Source organism: Odocoileus virginianus, chromosome 7 (assembly GCF_023699985.2).
Source record: "Odocoileus virginianus isolate 20LAN1187 ecotype Illinois chromosome 7, Ovbor_1.2, whole genome shotgun sequence".
In the NCBI taxonomy this organism is placed as follows: Eukaryota; Metazoa; Chordata; class Mammalia; order Artiodactyla; family Cervidae; genus Odocoileus; species Odocoileus virginianus.
Genome location: NC_069680.1, coordinates 81,223,184 through 81,240,838, shown reverse-complemented (window position 1 = coordinate 81,240,838; position 17,655 = coordinate 81,223,184). Strand labels below are relative to the sequence as shown.

Sequence of the window (17,655 nt, the reverse complement as noted above, 5' to 3'; positions counted from 1 at the left end):
AAATATTGACTAAATCCATTTTGACTCTGGCATAAGATACATGTCAGGAGAACTAGAAGGCAGATAAATAATATAGATGTTAAGGCTGGCTGAGCAAGAAGATCCTCAAGCACCCATGCCAAGGAGAGTCTGAAGTTACTCTTAAGATTCAGTTAGCATTTAAATTTAAAATTACAGTTTAAAATTAACAACTATAAAACAACACTAGAAGGAGAAATGAATTCAGGTTCAACTAACAATTATGAAAATGGACTTACATATGATTAGATCTTCTTCCTCTATTTGTTTTCTTTCCTATGACGGGAGTGCCAAAATGTTCAGGGTTGGTGAGTGGGAGCTGGTCTAATGTCTGTGGGTAGGAACATTATCAAAAGTTATTAAGTTGCAAGTTCTTTTTTTTTTACTGTTTAAATCAAATCAATTTAAGAATATCCTTAGATTTTTAGATTTAAAACTTCCCAAGGGAGACAAAAATACAACTTTCCTAAAGATTAAAAACTTTTACTTCAAAGAATTATTAAAAGATGAATGAGCTCATAACTGGAAAAAAGTGAAAAGAAATTTAGTGTTCTCTGTAGATAATTTCATTATCTACTTGAGGGTTGACAGACTTCTGAGAGTGATTAAAATATAAAACAAAACAAATACAGCTCAGTGGAAACACAGATTTGAGAGATGAGAAATCTATGTGTAAGTACCTAATCCCTAGATTGAGGTCAACTGTATCTCAAATTTTTCTTTGCATTTAGGGAATCATAATCTATAAAACAGAATTCTTAGTAAGCAATGGAAACTAAATTATCAGGATAAGCATCAATTACCTGAAAAAAGGGCTTCAGATAGGTGACATTATGACTCTGCAAACATTTTCTGTAAAAACCCCCCACCTACACCCCGACCCCTGTGCACTTGGCAGGATCTTATTTCCCCAATCAGGGATCAAACCCAGGCCCTGGCAGTGAAAACACAAAGTCCTGATCACTGGGACTCCCTGCAGGGAATTCCCTACAATAAATCCTACTTTTAAAGAAAATGTAAACATTAGTTTTTCTAAAGTTAGTATTTTTATTTTCCCTTTCTTTTTAATATAGCAACCTTCAATTCTTGCTATGAAGACAATAATCAATAAGTGAACACTTCCTTCTTGTTATCAACTGGCAATTCATGTCTCTCACCCTGCTCAAAAAAAAAAACTGATTTCCAGGGAAGGAACTGGTTGTTGGTTAAAAGCACAGTGAAAAAAAGGGATTTTGAAATTCCTTCGTTTCCCCATATCAGAGACTTCTTGGGTTGTTTTGTGCCATTAATTCCTTAAAAGGTTTATATATCTAAAAAGTTAAAGTATCAATCTGAAGACGCTATCCCAACTGACTTAATTCTCTGAATATCGTTTTGATAATAATCAAACTTTTTCAGCATCTTAAATATTTTCCACAGTTACTGTTCCTTTTATCCCTCCAATAGAATCTTTGCTATTTCAGATACTTTTATGAACACAAGGGGAATAAAAGATCCCAGGAAAACTGTCACAGTGGAAGTGAGGGCAAGGAACTAGTTATGATAAAAAGTCTCAAAGTTACAAATAAGAATGTTATATGGAAGGGTGTCCATTACCTTAAAGATCAGATATTTAAATATAAACTAATGTCAATATTTAAAAGAAAAATTTGAACTTTTATTCTTAAAACTGATAATTTTGTTGAAACAGTGAACTAAAACATGAAAGGAGGACATATATTAATTCATTTTACATAATTTGTTAGAATATATGTAAATATGTTTAAGGTACACACACCAACACACACACACACACACACATACACACACACGTGGTTAATTGCTCAGTTGTGTCCGACTCTTTGTGATCCTGTGGACTATAGCCTGTCAGGCTCCTCTGTCCATGGAATTCTCCAAGCAATAATATTGGAGTGGGTTGCCATTTCCTCCTCCAGGGATACACACACACACACACACACACACACACACACACACACGTCCAACAATGAAGAATACAGTATAGGAAAAAGGCACTAGCCACAAAGCATTAAATAAAAACTAATTCCTTGAAATGATAGACAAAAATCGTCACTTTTATATGGCTAAAAATATAAATCTTTCATATGTAGCTTGTAAGTCAGGCATTTAAAAAAATATTTGAAGACAAAAAAACTTGCCCAAATACAATAATATGCCAGACAAAATCTCTTCAGAAGTAACCTGTCATTAACTCCTAATTATGCTTCCCAAGTGTGAAAATTTCAAAGCACTCTATTTGGTAAATAGGGAAAATAAATTATTTTGGCTCAGTTTCTCCTAAGCTAACAAAGAATTAAATGCCCTTCCCCTAAGATTAAGGCCACTCTCTTAAAAGTAGACAAAGATCCCCTGGAGAAGGTAAAGGCTACCCACTCCAGTATTCTGGCCCGAAGAATTCCACAAACTGGAATATATGTAACTGTGGAATATAGTCCATGGGGTTGCAAAAAGTTGGAAACCACTAAGCAACTTTAACTATCGGTTTTCTATTTTATTTCTATTTTAAGTATCGGCTAGTTATTTTACTTGGTTTAAGAAGGAAAATATCCAGAATTTCTGAAAAGTTATCTAGGAATCACATATAGGAATACCCAAATAAACCACAATCTCTCCCTAGTATTTAAAAAAGAATTAGAACAATAAGAAGCAATTGTCTTATTGTTAAAAGCAGACCTGTGTCCCTGGCCTCAATCCTGGAAAGCAGGAGCCCTTTTATCTCACTTCACACAAAAGAATAAAGGACGGTCAGAATTAAGAGGGCTTCCCTGGTAGCTCAGTAGTAAAGAATCTGCCTGCCTGTGTAGGAGACGTGGGTTTGATCCGAGGTCAGGAACTGGAGACAGAAATGGCTACCCACTCCAGTATTCTTGCTGGAAAATTCCATAGACAGAGGAGCCTGGCAGGCTACAGCCCATGGGGTAGCAAAAGAGTCAGACACGACTTCAGTTCAGTCATTCACTCGTGTCCGACTCTTTGCGACCCCATGGACTGCAGCAGACCAGGCTTCCCCGTCCATCACCAACTCCCTGAGCTTGCTCAAGCTCATGTCCATCAAGTCGGTGATGCCATCCAACCATCTTATCCTCTGTCGTCCCCTTCTCCTCATGCCTTCAGACATGACTTAGCAACTAAACAACTACAAGAAATACTTGAAGAGCAAAACCAGAGACTCCTGGCTATATTAAATGCTGAAGAAAATTCCACAGGTGTAGGGGAAACACGCTGATAGCCCTGTTATCTAAAATGGGCTGCAGGAAATATGGAGCTAGGATTTCATCTAAACGTTCTTCAGCGTTTTCAATTGCATGTAGTAAATGCACAAAGAGAATGCCAGTTGATAAAACTACTTTGGAATATTATTCCAATTATGAATGCTCTACAGAAATACCCACTCCAACAGATGCCAAGGATAAATTCCATGTCTACCTAACTTACCCATGTACCTAGCATAGCACCTGCAAATGGCAATGGGTAAGGAATAATATACCAGTATTCTAATATCCTCTAGCAAAACATGAAATTTAACATGTTGAGAAACACAGAGTAAAACTGATGCCTCCTGAAATTAAGGTGGATACACTGAGCTATTAGATATCACTGCTTCAGCTTTCATACCACAACTATCTTAAAAATTATCCCAATTTAAAATTCTCCCAATTTAAAATTCTCCTGGCAAAGACAAAATTAGTTCCTTAAGATACTTCACTGGAATGAGTAAATAAGACATATACCTTCACTTAGGTGAAAAATCAAGTGTTCAAGTTCTCATAATCATTCAGTTCAGTTCAGTCGCTCAGTCGTGTCCAACTCTTTGCGACCTCATGAATCGCAGCACGTCAGGCCTCCCTGTCCGTCACCAACTCCCAGAGTTTACTCACTCATAAAAGCCTACAGCACCCGGTATTCCCATCCAAGTACTAACCAGGCCAGACCCTGCTTAGCTTCCGAGATCAGACACATTCAGGGTGGTATGGCCATAGACTATAATTATCACATATTCTAAGGAAAATGAAATTATTTCTAAGAACTCCATAAACTCAGAATTCTGTTAATGTCATCAGTCAAAGAAGCCAAATTCACTGTACTTGTCCCAAAGTTATATGTATTTCCTATCTTTAAACCTTCACAATTAATTCACCAAATGGTTACTGAGGCTTTTGTGTAGAAAACACTACTAGGAAAAGAAGAATTCATCAAGACGACAAAAATTTGGCTATTCCGCCAAAACAGCTTACAATTTTAAAGAGAAAAATGATAAAAGTAACCAAAAAAAAAATACCATAAAAAAAAGTAAGAGAAGTGGAAAAGGATCAAAGAATACTGAGATCAAAATTGGTTAGAGAGCTCATGAAAGACATCATGAAGGAGGAAGCATTTCTCATGGTCTTGAGAGGAACAGGGCTCAGAAGAAACCAAGAAAAGGAAGTATAAACCATAATCTGAAAGTCTTACAAATGAGAAATACAGGGCAATAATAAAGCATGAGACTGAAAAGATAGGCCAGAATTATTACACAGAGAATCTGTCCCAAATTCGGAATTGAAATGGGAAGTCAATCATTTAAGTGAAAGGAAAAATAACAACAACAAAAAAAAAAGTCTAATAATTTAACAGAAATATTAAAATTCCCCACGATAACATCATTCTAAATAGTTATTAGAGAAAATAAATCTTGGTTTGGTCACACTGTGTATTAACTAATATTTATAGTGTTATAGAATATAACACTATTTGTAACTATATGTCCATTAAAAAAATTTTGAATTGCAAGTTATTGATTTTCAAAACTTTGTGAAGCCTCCACATTTATTAAAACATCTTTCAATTTTAGAGCATGATTTTGGTACTAGGAAGTGTTGGTTTGAGAAATGGTTCTGACCATCAATTTCATCAAGTGTAAGCTAAAAATAAGAACTGTATCTCTCTCATAATGCTGTACATGTGAGGATGTATGTAAAGCACTAAGCAAAGTCCCTGCAGATACAAGCACTTCAGTTATTCATCCAGACAACATTCATTCAGCTCCTGCTCTGTGCCGGGCACTGTTGCAGGAACTGGGAACAAAATGGTGCAGAAGACACACACAGCCTCTGCCACTGAGACACACACACTGTAGTGAGGAAGGCAGACAATAAATAAGCACATAAACACAGTGGTAAGCAAGGTATGTGCTATAAAGAAAATTAAATTAACCTGAAAAGATTATGAAGAATGGAAGTGTCCGTTTTGGAAAGAGCAGTCAGGCAAGCCTTCTCCAAAGAGAGGCTATAATAAATGTCAGCTGCTGGCAGCAGCAGTAGTTAGGAGGTGTTTGCAGTAGTTAAGGTTAGTTAGGAGGTCCCTTTAACAATGATGGGGGTTCAAGTAGGTTACAAATGAGGAATCTCTATTCTATAATTATTTATAAATTAAAGGACTCTATATGAAAGTTGCCTAAGGATAATAAACAATTCCACTGTATTTTCTTCATGGACAAACGCTAATTGCTAAAATACATTAAAAAAAAAGGCATATGGAACTCAAACACAAGGCCTTAAAGTTTTCTCAGACTATATGCTAACACTTTTATGTATTAATAACTTTTCCTGATGAACAAGTAAGTTGCTTGAATAAGAAAGCAAAACTTTGCCACCCCCAATACAAAATACTCCGACATGTTTGTTCATTAAGTGATTACTTACTTCACTCTCTGCAAAATGCCTCTCTCCTTTTAGGCACAGTGAGGATCGTCTCAATGTTTTCTCATCACCATCATCAAAAACTGCGAGAAGAGGCAGAAAAGGAAACTACTGAAGGGATTTTCAAAGATTAACAAAATGACATAAGTTATCATTTAACTTTATCAGTGCAAAGAGAGCTACTGCTTTAAAAGATTAGATCTGACATTAAGTATACATTTTAAGTTTTGTAACAAACAACTTCAAATGCAGAGTATCTTATCCAATTTCTAGGGAAAAAATAATATAATGAAAACATCTTCCCTGGTACAGAAAACACCAAATGAAAAGAAGTTAGCATTTCAGAAAGAAACCTTTTAAATGCTGATTAATCCTTCTCAATAGGGTAGAGAAAAAGCAAGCTTTTCTATTGGTAAATGATGACAAATTTAAGAAACAAAAAAGAATATAAATTTATATATTCAGACTGCCCCTATAAATTACTCTAATCTCAATCTCAGCACTATTAACATTTTGGACCAGATGAAGCAGTAAAGCCTTCTTAAACAACATTCAAACTAAAATTACAAAGGAAAAGGCAACCACAGGAGAACTATCATATGAAAACTGACAGCAGAGGTAAGAGTAAAGCAATAGAAGAGTACTTGCAACTGAAGAGGAAAAGGTTTAACAATTCCTTTTTCTATTTAAATATATCAACTCATATCCTAAAAATAAGATGATAACATTTCCAAGAGGAAAAGATAGGATTGGGAAGACACTATATGTTGGCAATTGAAGAGAGAAAATATAACAGAAATAATGTTCCTTTCAATAAATATATGAAAATATGTCCAATCTCACTACTAATCATGGGAGAAGCGAATTAAAACAAAATTGAGATACTATTTTGCGTCCAGATGGGTACAAATTTAAAAATACTAGTAACATCAAATTTGACAAGGGTTGGGAAAACAAGTACATTCATACACTACTGTTTATGGGAGTGTAAATTAACATTCTTTTAGGAAAGTGGTTTTCATAACCTACTAAAGTTTTAAAAGGACATTTCCCTTCAATCTACGCCTAGTTCTCAATGAGCACACTAGCGAAATACTACAATCATGTCCATATACAAAAAACATTCAATCCATAATATAGTAATTTACTATGTAACACCAAGAAAACTGGCAACATCATCAGCAAGAATATTAGTTTAAAAAATTTATCTGTTGCATGACAACATGAATTTACTGAATGCTACTGAAATGCACACTTAAAAATGGTTAAGATGAAAGAAAATACTCTAAAATACACTTTGAAGTGAAAAGCTAGAAATCCATTGTATAATATATACACTAAGTTCAAATTATACATTATGTACATATTTATGAAATAAAGTTTTTAAAGATCTGGAAAGATAAAAACTATTAATAGTAGTAACAACTATGGCAACTAAGAGAGGAAGTAAATCAAGAAAAAACTCTGCCTTATTTGTATCATCATTGAAAATACATTTTAAGAAGAATATGTATTCCCTTACCTACAGTGTACCAGCTAGCATCTGTTAACTTATTGATTACAGCTTCCTGATATGCACCATCAAGATTCTTCACTTCCACAATAGCCCCAACCTAAAGTATTAAAAAAAAAAAAAGAAAAACTTTTAGAAGAGAAATGAACGAACTAAAACCTGGCTGTCTTTTGACAAACTGATTTCATGATGGTGAAGAATAAAGTAACTACCGCTTTGTCTTAAAGGGGCAGCAACTTTACTCATGACTGCTTCTGTATCATCAGTGAGAATATCAACATAATGAACAAAGCAAGTAATATCTAAGTACTGTTACGAAAATATATAGTTTTGTCCTTACAACCTCTCTGAGGGAACTCTCACCGGTCTGGGGATCCCTGTCTGTGAAACTGCATATCTTTGCCTCATATTACAACTCTTCTTTAAAGGATGCTGGGGAGAAATTAACAAATAATTCTGAGGTTCTCCTTAAGTTATAATGTGCCAATAATGAAAATCATTTGAAATATTTTCACCTGATCAAGAAAATGCCGATAGTTTATATGGTTTATAAATGTATATGGTCTTTATAAGTGTGTGTGTGTGTGTGTGTGTGTGTGTGTGTGTGTGTGTGTATACACACATCATAGTAAAACACTTCTACACAGCAAAAGAAATTGTCAACAATTTGAAAAGGCAACCTACAGAATGGGAGAAAATACATTTGCAAATCACATTATCTGATAAGGGGTTAAAAACCAAAATACATAAAGAATTCATACAATGCAACAGAAAAAGAGAAGAATCATCAAACAATCCAATTGAAAAGTCAGCAAAGGTTCTCATTCCATACACAAAAATAAAGTCAAAATGGATTAAAATCTTGCATGTAAAACTGGAAACCATAAAACTGCTAGAAGAAAACATAAGCAGAACACTCTTGGACATAAATTATAGCAGTATTTTTTTTGTATCTGTCTTCTAAGGCAAAGGAAACAAAAGCAAAAATAAATAAATGAGACCTAATTAAACTTAAATCTTTTGCACAGTAAAGGAAATCATTGACAAAACAAAAATAGAATCTACTGAATGGGAGAAACTATGTGCAAATGATGCAAATGACAAGGGGTTAAAATCTAAAATATATAAACAGCTCACAAAATTAATATCAAAAAAAGCAAAAAGCTCCATTTATAAAATGAGCAGAAGACCTGAATAGACATGTTTCCAAAGAAGACATACAGACAGCAAACAGGTACATGGAAATATGCTCACTATCACTAATCAACAGAGAAATGCAAATCAAACCCACAATTAGGTATCTCCTGACACCTACTGAGAATGGCTTATTATCATCAAAAGACAAGAAATAAAAGTGCTGACCAGGATGTGGAGAAGGAAACCTCTGTGCACTACTGGTAGGAACGTAAACTGGTACAGCACTATGGAAAACAGAATGGAGGGATTCAAAAAGATTAAACAGAGAACTATCACATGACCCAGTAATTTCACTTGTGGACATTTATCTGAAGGAAATGAAAACACTAATTTGAAAGGATATATGCGCCCCCAAGTTCACTGAAGCATTATTTACAATGGCAAAGATACGAAAAGAAACTAAGTATCCATCAATGGATGATAGATAAAGATGTGTGCATGTGCGCACACACGCTCACATAAATCAGCCATTAAAAAGAATGAAAACAGGGAGGCGGGAGGGGGGATCGGGATGGGGAACACATGTAAATCCATGGCTGATTCATGTCAATGTATGACAAAAGCCACTACAATATTGTAAAGTAATTAGCCTCCAACTAATAAAAATAAATGGAAAAATAAAAAATAAAACAAATAAATAAAATAAAACTACCAAAAAAAAAAAATTTGAAATCTTGTCATCTGCAACAACATGGGCAGACATTGAAGGCATTATGCCACGTGAAATTAGTCATAAGAAAAAGCCAATAACCATATGATATCACTTATACGTGAAGTCTAAAACACAAAACAGAAAGCCAACTTTATAAGATACACAGAATAAGATCGAAAATAGAGGCTAAGTCTTAAAAGCCCTCACCGCAAGAAAAAAAATTTTTTACAACCGTGTGTGCTAAGTTGCTTCAGTCATGTCCAACTCTTTGTGACCCTATGGACTGTAGACCTCCAGGCTCCTCTGTCCATGGAATTCTCCAGGCAAGAACTCTGGAGTGGGTTGCCATGCCCCCTCCAGGGGATCTTCTCGACCCAGGGATGGAACCCGTGTCTCTTTCATTTCCTGCATTGGCAGGCAGGTTCTTTACCACTCGTGCCACCTGGGAAGCCCGTTTACAACCATGTATGGTGACAAATGTTAACTAGACTTATGTGGTGATCCACAAATATTGAACCACTATGCTGCATACTGAAACTAGTAATAATATTAGTTTTATCTCAGTTAAAAGAAAATGTCTATGATCTTTACAGTGATAACAAAACAGTGATAACAAAACTAAATTTGTTTAGAGTGTCAGCCCCACACGATGCCCAAAAAAGGGAAGGAAACGCTCTCTCTCTCTTCTAGTTCCAAACCAGAGAAGCGCAAGCCCCCTGCAGTACAAGTGCACAGTCCCAACCACTGGACCACCAGAGACTACCGTCAATAAATACACGGTGCATTTTTTAAAATAGAATACTCAAATGTTCCAGTATTATTTTCATGTCAACTCACTGAAAATATACTGAAATCAAATCACCACCACTATAGGAAGTTTATTTTCTCTAGGAGAAACATTTATCCAAATGCTAATCCTCTCTATCAGCTGATAGAAAGCTACAAAGTATATTAGGAAACAACTGAAAATCTTCATACAAAAAAAAAATCCATAAGCAAGAGAAATATTTCAACAATTTCAAGACTGTAATTTAATACACTTGCCTATATCAAAATCAAAATGATCCCAAGCCTAATCAAAAACAAAGAAAGTTTTAAGAAGACAAATCAAACAAGCAAAATAAACCAACTATGCCACAGTCAAACAGGCTGAACCAAAAGGAAAGATGACTTGAGGATTCAAATTGTCTCTCTTATCCCCACAACACTGAGCGTTTTTTGTAACTGGTACCAGCTAGCATGTGCCAGGTGAATAAGGTAGTCAGGTAGTGAAGAGCTAACTGGTGTGCTCATAAGGCAAAAATACAAATAAGGCATAGAGATGCGTGTGTTCTGATCATCCAGTGGGCAGAATGCTTCAAAACTACAGGCTATAAGTCCATGAGAATTTTTATTTTTGCCATCTCATTACTGGCTGTAAGACCTTGGGCCAGATTACGTTACCTCCCATCTCCCTCCAACTTCCTCATCTCTAAGAGTTGTTATGAGGACTATATAAGATAATATGAGCAGAGGAATCAGCACAGTACTGACACATACTAAATGTAAATGAATGGCAGTTAACATCCAACTGTGTGTGTGTCAGTCCCTCAGTTACGTCTGACTCTTTGTGACCCCACGAACTGTAGCCCACCAGGCTCCTCTGTCCATGGAATTCTCCAGGCAAGAATACTGGTGTGGGTTGCAATTTCCTTCTCCAGGGGATCTTTCTAACCCAGGGATCGAACCGAGTCTCCGGACTACGCAGAGATTCTTTACCATCTAAGCCACCAGGGAAACCCAACATCAAATTATACATGTGTATGTCTTTGTCCTTTTAACCCTACAAGTGATACACATGTGCATATAACATTAAAGAGGGCACCTATAAAACAGAAAAAGTGGAAAATAATTTTCACAAGGCAATATTAAAAAACTTACAAGTTTTAGTCTTCCATGTGCAGATATGCTCAGTCATGTCTGACTTTGTGACCCTATGGACTGTAATCCACCAGGCTCCTCTGTCCATGGAATTTTCCAGGCAAGAATACTGGAGTGGGTTGCTATTTCCTACTCCAGGGGATCTTCTCAACGCATGGATCAAACCCACATCTCTTGCATTGGCAGGCGGGTTCTTTACCACTGGTGCTGTTTGGGAAGCCCTTAGTCTTCCACAGTGCCTACTATATATGCAAGGTACTAACGCCCTGGGGATTCAATTAAAAGTTTTCACATCAACCACCAACAAAAATTGGCAGATATAGACATCTAGCAAATTCTCTGAAAAGTACTGTTTCATTAGGAAAGGATTTTTCTTGCATCTACAAATGTTTTTCACTTATGTTAGCATTTCTTAAAATTTGCCCAGCTAGGCCAATGTCCATTTCAGACATTCAAAACGGCCAAACAGCACATAGTGGCTACCCACATATTTCCTTTAAGCCTGCTCACTAGTGGAAAGTAAAGCAGCACTTAATTCATAGCTGGCCAATGAAGAAAAACTAATGCAAAGAAATTAAACTCTCTATGTGTATGTATGAACATGTTTATCACTTATAACTGCCTAATGATCCTTAAAAAATTTCATAGGCTAGTAGTTCCTTCAAAGAATTGAAAGCTCTGAAGATTTGTTTTATTATGTTTTGTTTTCTCACTTTTCACATCATCATGAAACTCATATCACTCAATCCCTAGTTTACCACTTTCTATTTCTGGAAACTCCACCCTTTTAATAAGTGAAACATGGTGAGACTAAAACAGATGAGTGAATAAAAAGCAATCAATCTTTCCTTGATGTTCATTTCACCTCTGAACACAAGTTTTACTGTCACAAAGGTTTTATGCCACATTAAGTCTACTTTTTTCCTACTTAGAGAGAATTACATATTTATCAACTGAAGAGCAAAGTAACCAATGAATTTTTTAAAAGATCAAGATTATTACTTCTAGTGCTTCAGTGGGAAACAGTAATTATGAATAAATTATGAATAAATGACTTACCTTTAGTGGGCCCTTTATGTGGTCATCCTGAACTTCCACTGTTGAAGAATCATGTCTAAATGTTACCTAGAGATTAAAAATTTAATTAGCCACCAAAAAAGAAAAAAAAGCAGCAAAAGCTCATTAATGCATGAATTCTTTCAACAAGTGATCTAAACAAATGACTGCCTAGTTTATACAAAATCTCAATCCCTAAGTAGATTAACTGAAAAACTTACTATTTAACAGACAACTCCCAGACTAATTTACTTGATGATTCACTTATTATAGTTTATTCAGTACTATTAGTTATGAGTTTAATTATATATTTTGTTTTCCTAAAAAATGAGAAAAAAGGAGGTGGTGATCTTAGTTTATTAGGTATTCTACCATTTTGTGAAGCCCTTGGTTCACAAGCAGTAGCAACAAACATTTGCTAAGAGTCAAGCATCAAGCTCAAGCTTTGAACCTATTATCTTCACAAAAACTTTATTAGGTAGGTGTGATTATTCCCATTTTGTTGGTAAGAAAACAGAGGAACACAAAGTGTAAGCAACTGGTCCAAGATCATAGAACTAGTACATGGTAGAGCTGAGATTCAAACTCAGGCCATCCGGATGCAGAACTTTACTATATTGTATTCTGTCAGTACAGACATCAGAGAATGGGACACTAGATGTTAAAATAAAGTTAAGTTAAAATAAAGGGATCAAGTTTAAATATTTAATTAGTAAAAACAAAATAGCTTCCAGTACTCAGTATAAAAAAGGTGGTTTTCCCTATATAAAGCAAGAGCTTCCAAGGACTGAACCATTAATGTGGTCTTATCTGACGTGTGTGGTAATCAATTACAAAACAGGCTCACAAACCAGCTATGAAAGGAGCTGTCCTGTACTCACAGCATACCATACATTTCTGTCTCACACAATGGCACTACTACACTTTATTTAAATTACGTGTTTACACATCTGTATCATTCACTTAGACAGTAAACCACTTAAGAATGGAGATAAGGTCTTAGTACTAGAGTTTCAATACCTGATACAATGCTTAGCATGTAATAAATGTTCAATAAATAAAAACTGATGGGGAAGAAGTGTATCAACAAATTGTTGAAAGTGTATTAACTCTGAATCATAAACAAACTGATACAGAAATATACTACAGTATCTGCTGAGAAAAGCATTAGCTTTGACTTATAAACAGATTTTTAGAGCAGTCTAAAGAACTAAGAACAAATTTTAGACAGCCACTACTTGTAAGACACAAGGTGCCGGCCGGGACTCTGCTGTCAGCACAAGCAGCACAGACCGCTTTCCTCCTTCCACCGACAGCAAGAAAGGGCAGAACCACTGTGTGTCATTTTGCAGGTTCATATATTACACAGAGACACCCAGGTGACAGTACAAATCACAGCTCAATGCCAGAAGCATGGTTCCTGCAGTAACACATGGCTCCTGCCCAAAGGAACACCTTTTCTAACCAGCACAGGTTAGAAGGTGCTTATCTGGAGGCCAAGTTCTGCTGAGGAGAAGGTCCACCTCTCTCCAAAGGGAGAGATTCCAGTCTAATTCACACTAAGGTATTACGTGTGCTCTCAGTAGCTCTGTCTGAAAAGAGTGAGAAACTGATTAAAAAAAAAACCTTCTCTTCATTTACAAGATAGTAATGGCAAAAAATGAGTGCTCAGAGAACGCCAGCGTGTGAAGTTAGAACAGGAAAACCCACGACAGGAGCTTAGGTACACCAAGCCTGTGAAACCTGAAGGTGGGGAGGGAGACAAAATCGACATCCTACAGGCTTACAGTTAATTTAAAGGCCCTCTCACAACAGTTCTTAACTAGCAGTGTAAATTAGAATCACCCCCGAAGCTTTTTTCAACACAGCCATGCGTAAGGAAAGAACCAAGGCATACAAGCATGGAAGAAGCTCTGATAGTTCAAGTATAACACCTCTATGGCTGTTTTACTGGTGACGTTCAAAACAATATTTTATGGGGTATCTGCTGACCTACATTATAAATATCTTGAAAAGAGATGAGGTTATTCTCATATCCCCATCTTCCTTCCCACCTGCACAGTTTGCAACTCAATAAATTAGCAAGATTTTTTCAAGAAAAGTAGAAGATAAGGAATCAACAACTAGATCCACCATCATCAGTTATAAACCACATCTCAATTTCATGGTTAAAATGGGGAAGGCTCTTAAAACTGATGTACTATTCTAATACCCATCCTGTCACTAATTTTCCAGAATGGCCCTGGACAAATCACTGACCCTTTATTGAGCCTCATTTTCCTTAGGATAAAATTAAGAAATTAAACTACATGACTTCTAAGGTCCTTTCCAGTTTTAAAAGGCTAACAATACAAACAATACCATGTCTGTAGTGAAATGGCATTCAAAATACCAATTATGATCATCTAATTTCATTCTAGTTAGAACACTTAAGAATCACAAATAATGCTTTGTTTTCAGTTATTCTTACACTCTTTACTCTTAGAAACTAAACTCAACTTGCAGAAGAAAAAATTAATACATTCACCAAATGAAAGTTCAGACATCGAACACTAAATATAGAATTTATAGCATCCACACACACTGTACCTTGACTTTGACGAGTCTTTTTGCTGTCTTGATCTTGGCTTCACAAAAGGCTCCTCTGTACTTAGCACTCACATCGGTGCCCACTGTCAAATAGGGAGGTTCATCAAGCGCCTAAAAATGCAAAAACTTATCATTAGATTTAAACTTTCAGGTTCTTTCCCCAAATCAGACTTCAGAATGGCAGATCTAATCCTGTTTCAGCTATAAAAGTTAAAATACATGAATGTATTGTTAACAAGAACAATCTATAAAATACTCTAACTTAAAAATAAGTAAAATATATATCATAAGGTCTATTTACATGTACCAAAATGTACATCAAAGATGCAAAGGTATCTTTTTTCTCTACATAAAACACACATGGTCCATGATATGAATTAGCTTAATCACAAGTATGTATCATTCTATCCACCCTTTTATTCAAAATTTTTTTTTACTAAATAACCACTGAAAGAAAAGGAACATCCTTAAAGCTCCAAGAAAATATCTTTTCACATTTAGGCTATTATCTTGGCAGCCATCCAAATTCAGAACAGCTCCCTATCAAGATGACTCTAAACTAGAACAGTATAAAAGGGGGTAGGGAAAAACCACATAGATTCAAACTACTGGTGAAAACTGTATGAAGAAATCAAATTTGAAAATTCTCAAGTAGAAATCAGCCAAAATGTCTCAACTGCTTTGGCATGAATTCAATGCTTACTTTCCATCTACAATAAATATTATTCTAAGCTTTCTCACTGTGATTTAATTTTTAATAGTCCTAATCTAGCTGTTTTTTAATAATCAGGTTTTTTTTCTGCACAGTATCTATAGTTCTAACGGGTTCTTACATTAATCAATTCCACAGACAAAAAAAGATTATACAAGTAACTTCTCCCAAAATGTTTTACAAGAAATAACTAATATACCAAGATGTGCCACCAGAACAAAAAAAGAGCTGGGAGTCTGGGGAAATCAGTTTATTGAATGAACTCCCATTCTGTCTCATCATTTCCCAGTCTATTTGTCCAAAGAACCCTTTTTTAAAATTAACATCAATTAACATCCTGCAGAAATTCCCAAAGAATACAAGGTGGAAAAATACTATTATATAGCAATAACCAATGAGAATACCAATTTCATCTGGATCTTAAAATAAATTTACCCCTAATAGTTGTGGCTAATACACGTAGAAGAGATCTCTAAAAAAATATTCTAATGGTATAACAAAAATTATCATAAAGATAGCAAATAATTTTAACTTTTTGAAAGGTGGGGAGGTATCAGAAACCAAAAAAAGGGGTTACAACTAAACATATCAGGTCACCCTCCTTAATGGCCATTTGCCTCACATATTTTTTAAAAAAACCCTTAAAACATATCTAGTATATGATTTCTTAAATCTACTTAAGAATATGCCTATATTTCAATTTATGCTATAGCAGAAGTGTACCCTCATTAGAAAGATGATCATTTCTGCATGGTTATTTTTAAAATATGCTGATACCATGAACTACAATTTGATAACTCTGTACTAGTCTTGCTCCTAAATTTAATAAATGCATTTCTACTTTATGGCTTATCCCTCTTAAAATATCATCTTTCTTGCTCAAAATTTTGATTTAATTTCAGACAGGCTAGTGGCTTTATTTTAGCAAGAATATGAAAAGGATCTGCAGCACTTCACTCAGAAATTGTCAAAAAGACATCAATTCAATTGATAAATTTTGTGTTATTGCCAGAGAAGCCCAGATAAAGGGGCTGCTTCATGACCATAAGGCCCATTAACCTCCACAACTCTCAACCTCTCCCATTAATACTTCCTGCCTCATTAGCCAGTAAAATTTTATTTTCATAGATAAATAGTTTGGTTCAATAAAAATTAATGAGGAACTAGAAATTGTGAAATATAGAAAGAATGAGAGGTCATCTAAAAGTGCATGTTCGTGCCCAATCAGGAACAAATAAATATTTAAGAAATGACAAGCTTTTAAGAGACTTTTATTATAAAGAATTTTAAACCAAAAAGGGGGAGGATAGAACCGTAATATTATTTAGACTACTAGTATATATAAACTCATTTAAGTATTCTTTTCACTAATACTCATATCAAACACTGGTCACATTCCAACATTAGCAAACAATAACTATGCTTACTGAGCAAATTTATTCAACTTGAATCTGAAAAAGGTGACTTTTCCTCCAAGTCAAAGCCCATCCCACATTGTAACCAACATGGAAATCCATGTAGATAGAAAAGAATAATAATTAGCTCAGATTTCATGAGGGCAAATTATTATTTTTAGGGAGTAATATTTTCCTTCCTTCACACTAGAACACAGGAAAAGGAATTAGCAAAGTACATAAAGAAAATGTCTGTTAGAAAAATACTTGCAAAGAAAAGTCAAAGTTTAAAAAAACTTGCTAAATACATTGTTAGGACAGTGTTCATTTCTCAAATGGGCATAAGAAAAGCAAAGATCTATGCCCTGATTTTAATTTCTCTTTTTTTTTATATCATCATAGGTAAGTTACTTTTTTGTCTCTAATTTCTCTTAATTATTCAGATGAATAATCTGAATTCTGTATATATTTGCTTAGCAAGCCTGCATTTTAACACAGGTTGGAGCAACACAGATGGTCAGAATGGGATACTCTGAAACACATTAATTGTCTAGAAGTGAAACTATGCTAACCAGAATATGAATTTCTACAGAAAAACAAATGAAACTCACAATGTACATGGTCAGATTTGCATACGTAATTTTGTTGTTTAGTCACTAAGTTGTGCCTGACTCTCTGCGAACGCATGGACTGTAGCCCACCAGGCTTTTCTCTCTCCATGGGAACTCCCAGGCAAGAATATGGAGTGGGTTGCCATTTCCCTCTCCGGGGGATCTTTCCAATGCAGGAATTAAACTCCTGTCTCCTGCATTGGTAGGCAGATCTTTATCACTGAACTACCAGGGAAGCCCGTATGTAATTTTAGCAGATCATAAATTATCACTCTATAATTAGTGTAATGTGAGACT

The 17,655-nt window shown here is 35.2% G+C and overlaps 1 protein-coding gene across 10 annotated transcripts in view; it reads right to left on the bottom strand.

Moving 5' to 3' along the window:
• The window catches only part of ARID4B (AT-rich interaction domain 4B), a 136,130-nt gene that overhangs the window by 65,425 nt on the left and 53,050 nt on the right, over positions 1-17,655 (bottom strand). For all 10 annotated transcript variants that reach the window (XR_011488823.1, XM_020890544.2, XM_020890545.2 and 7 more), the window contains exons 3-7: positions 14,642-14,752; positions 12,056-12,121; positions 7,237-7,327; positions 5,718-5,797; positions 258-349 (exon numbers count right to left, since the gene is read on the bottom strand). Coding sequence is in view for 9 of the 10 variants with exons in the window: in XM_020890544.2 (XP_020746203.1) it covers positions 258-349; positions 5,718-5,797; positions 7,237-7,327; positions 12,056-12,121; positions 14,642-14,752 (440 nt within the window). In the remaining variant the exon portion in view is untranslated. The remainder of the gene's footprint in view (positions 1-257; positions 350-5,717; positions 5,798-7,236; positions 7,328-12,055; positions 12,122-14,641; positions 14,753-17,655) is intronic.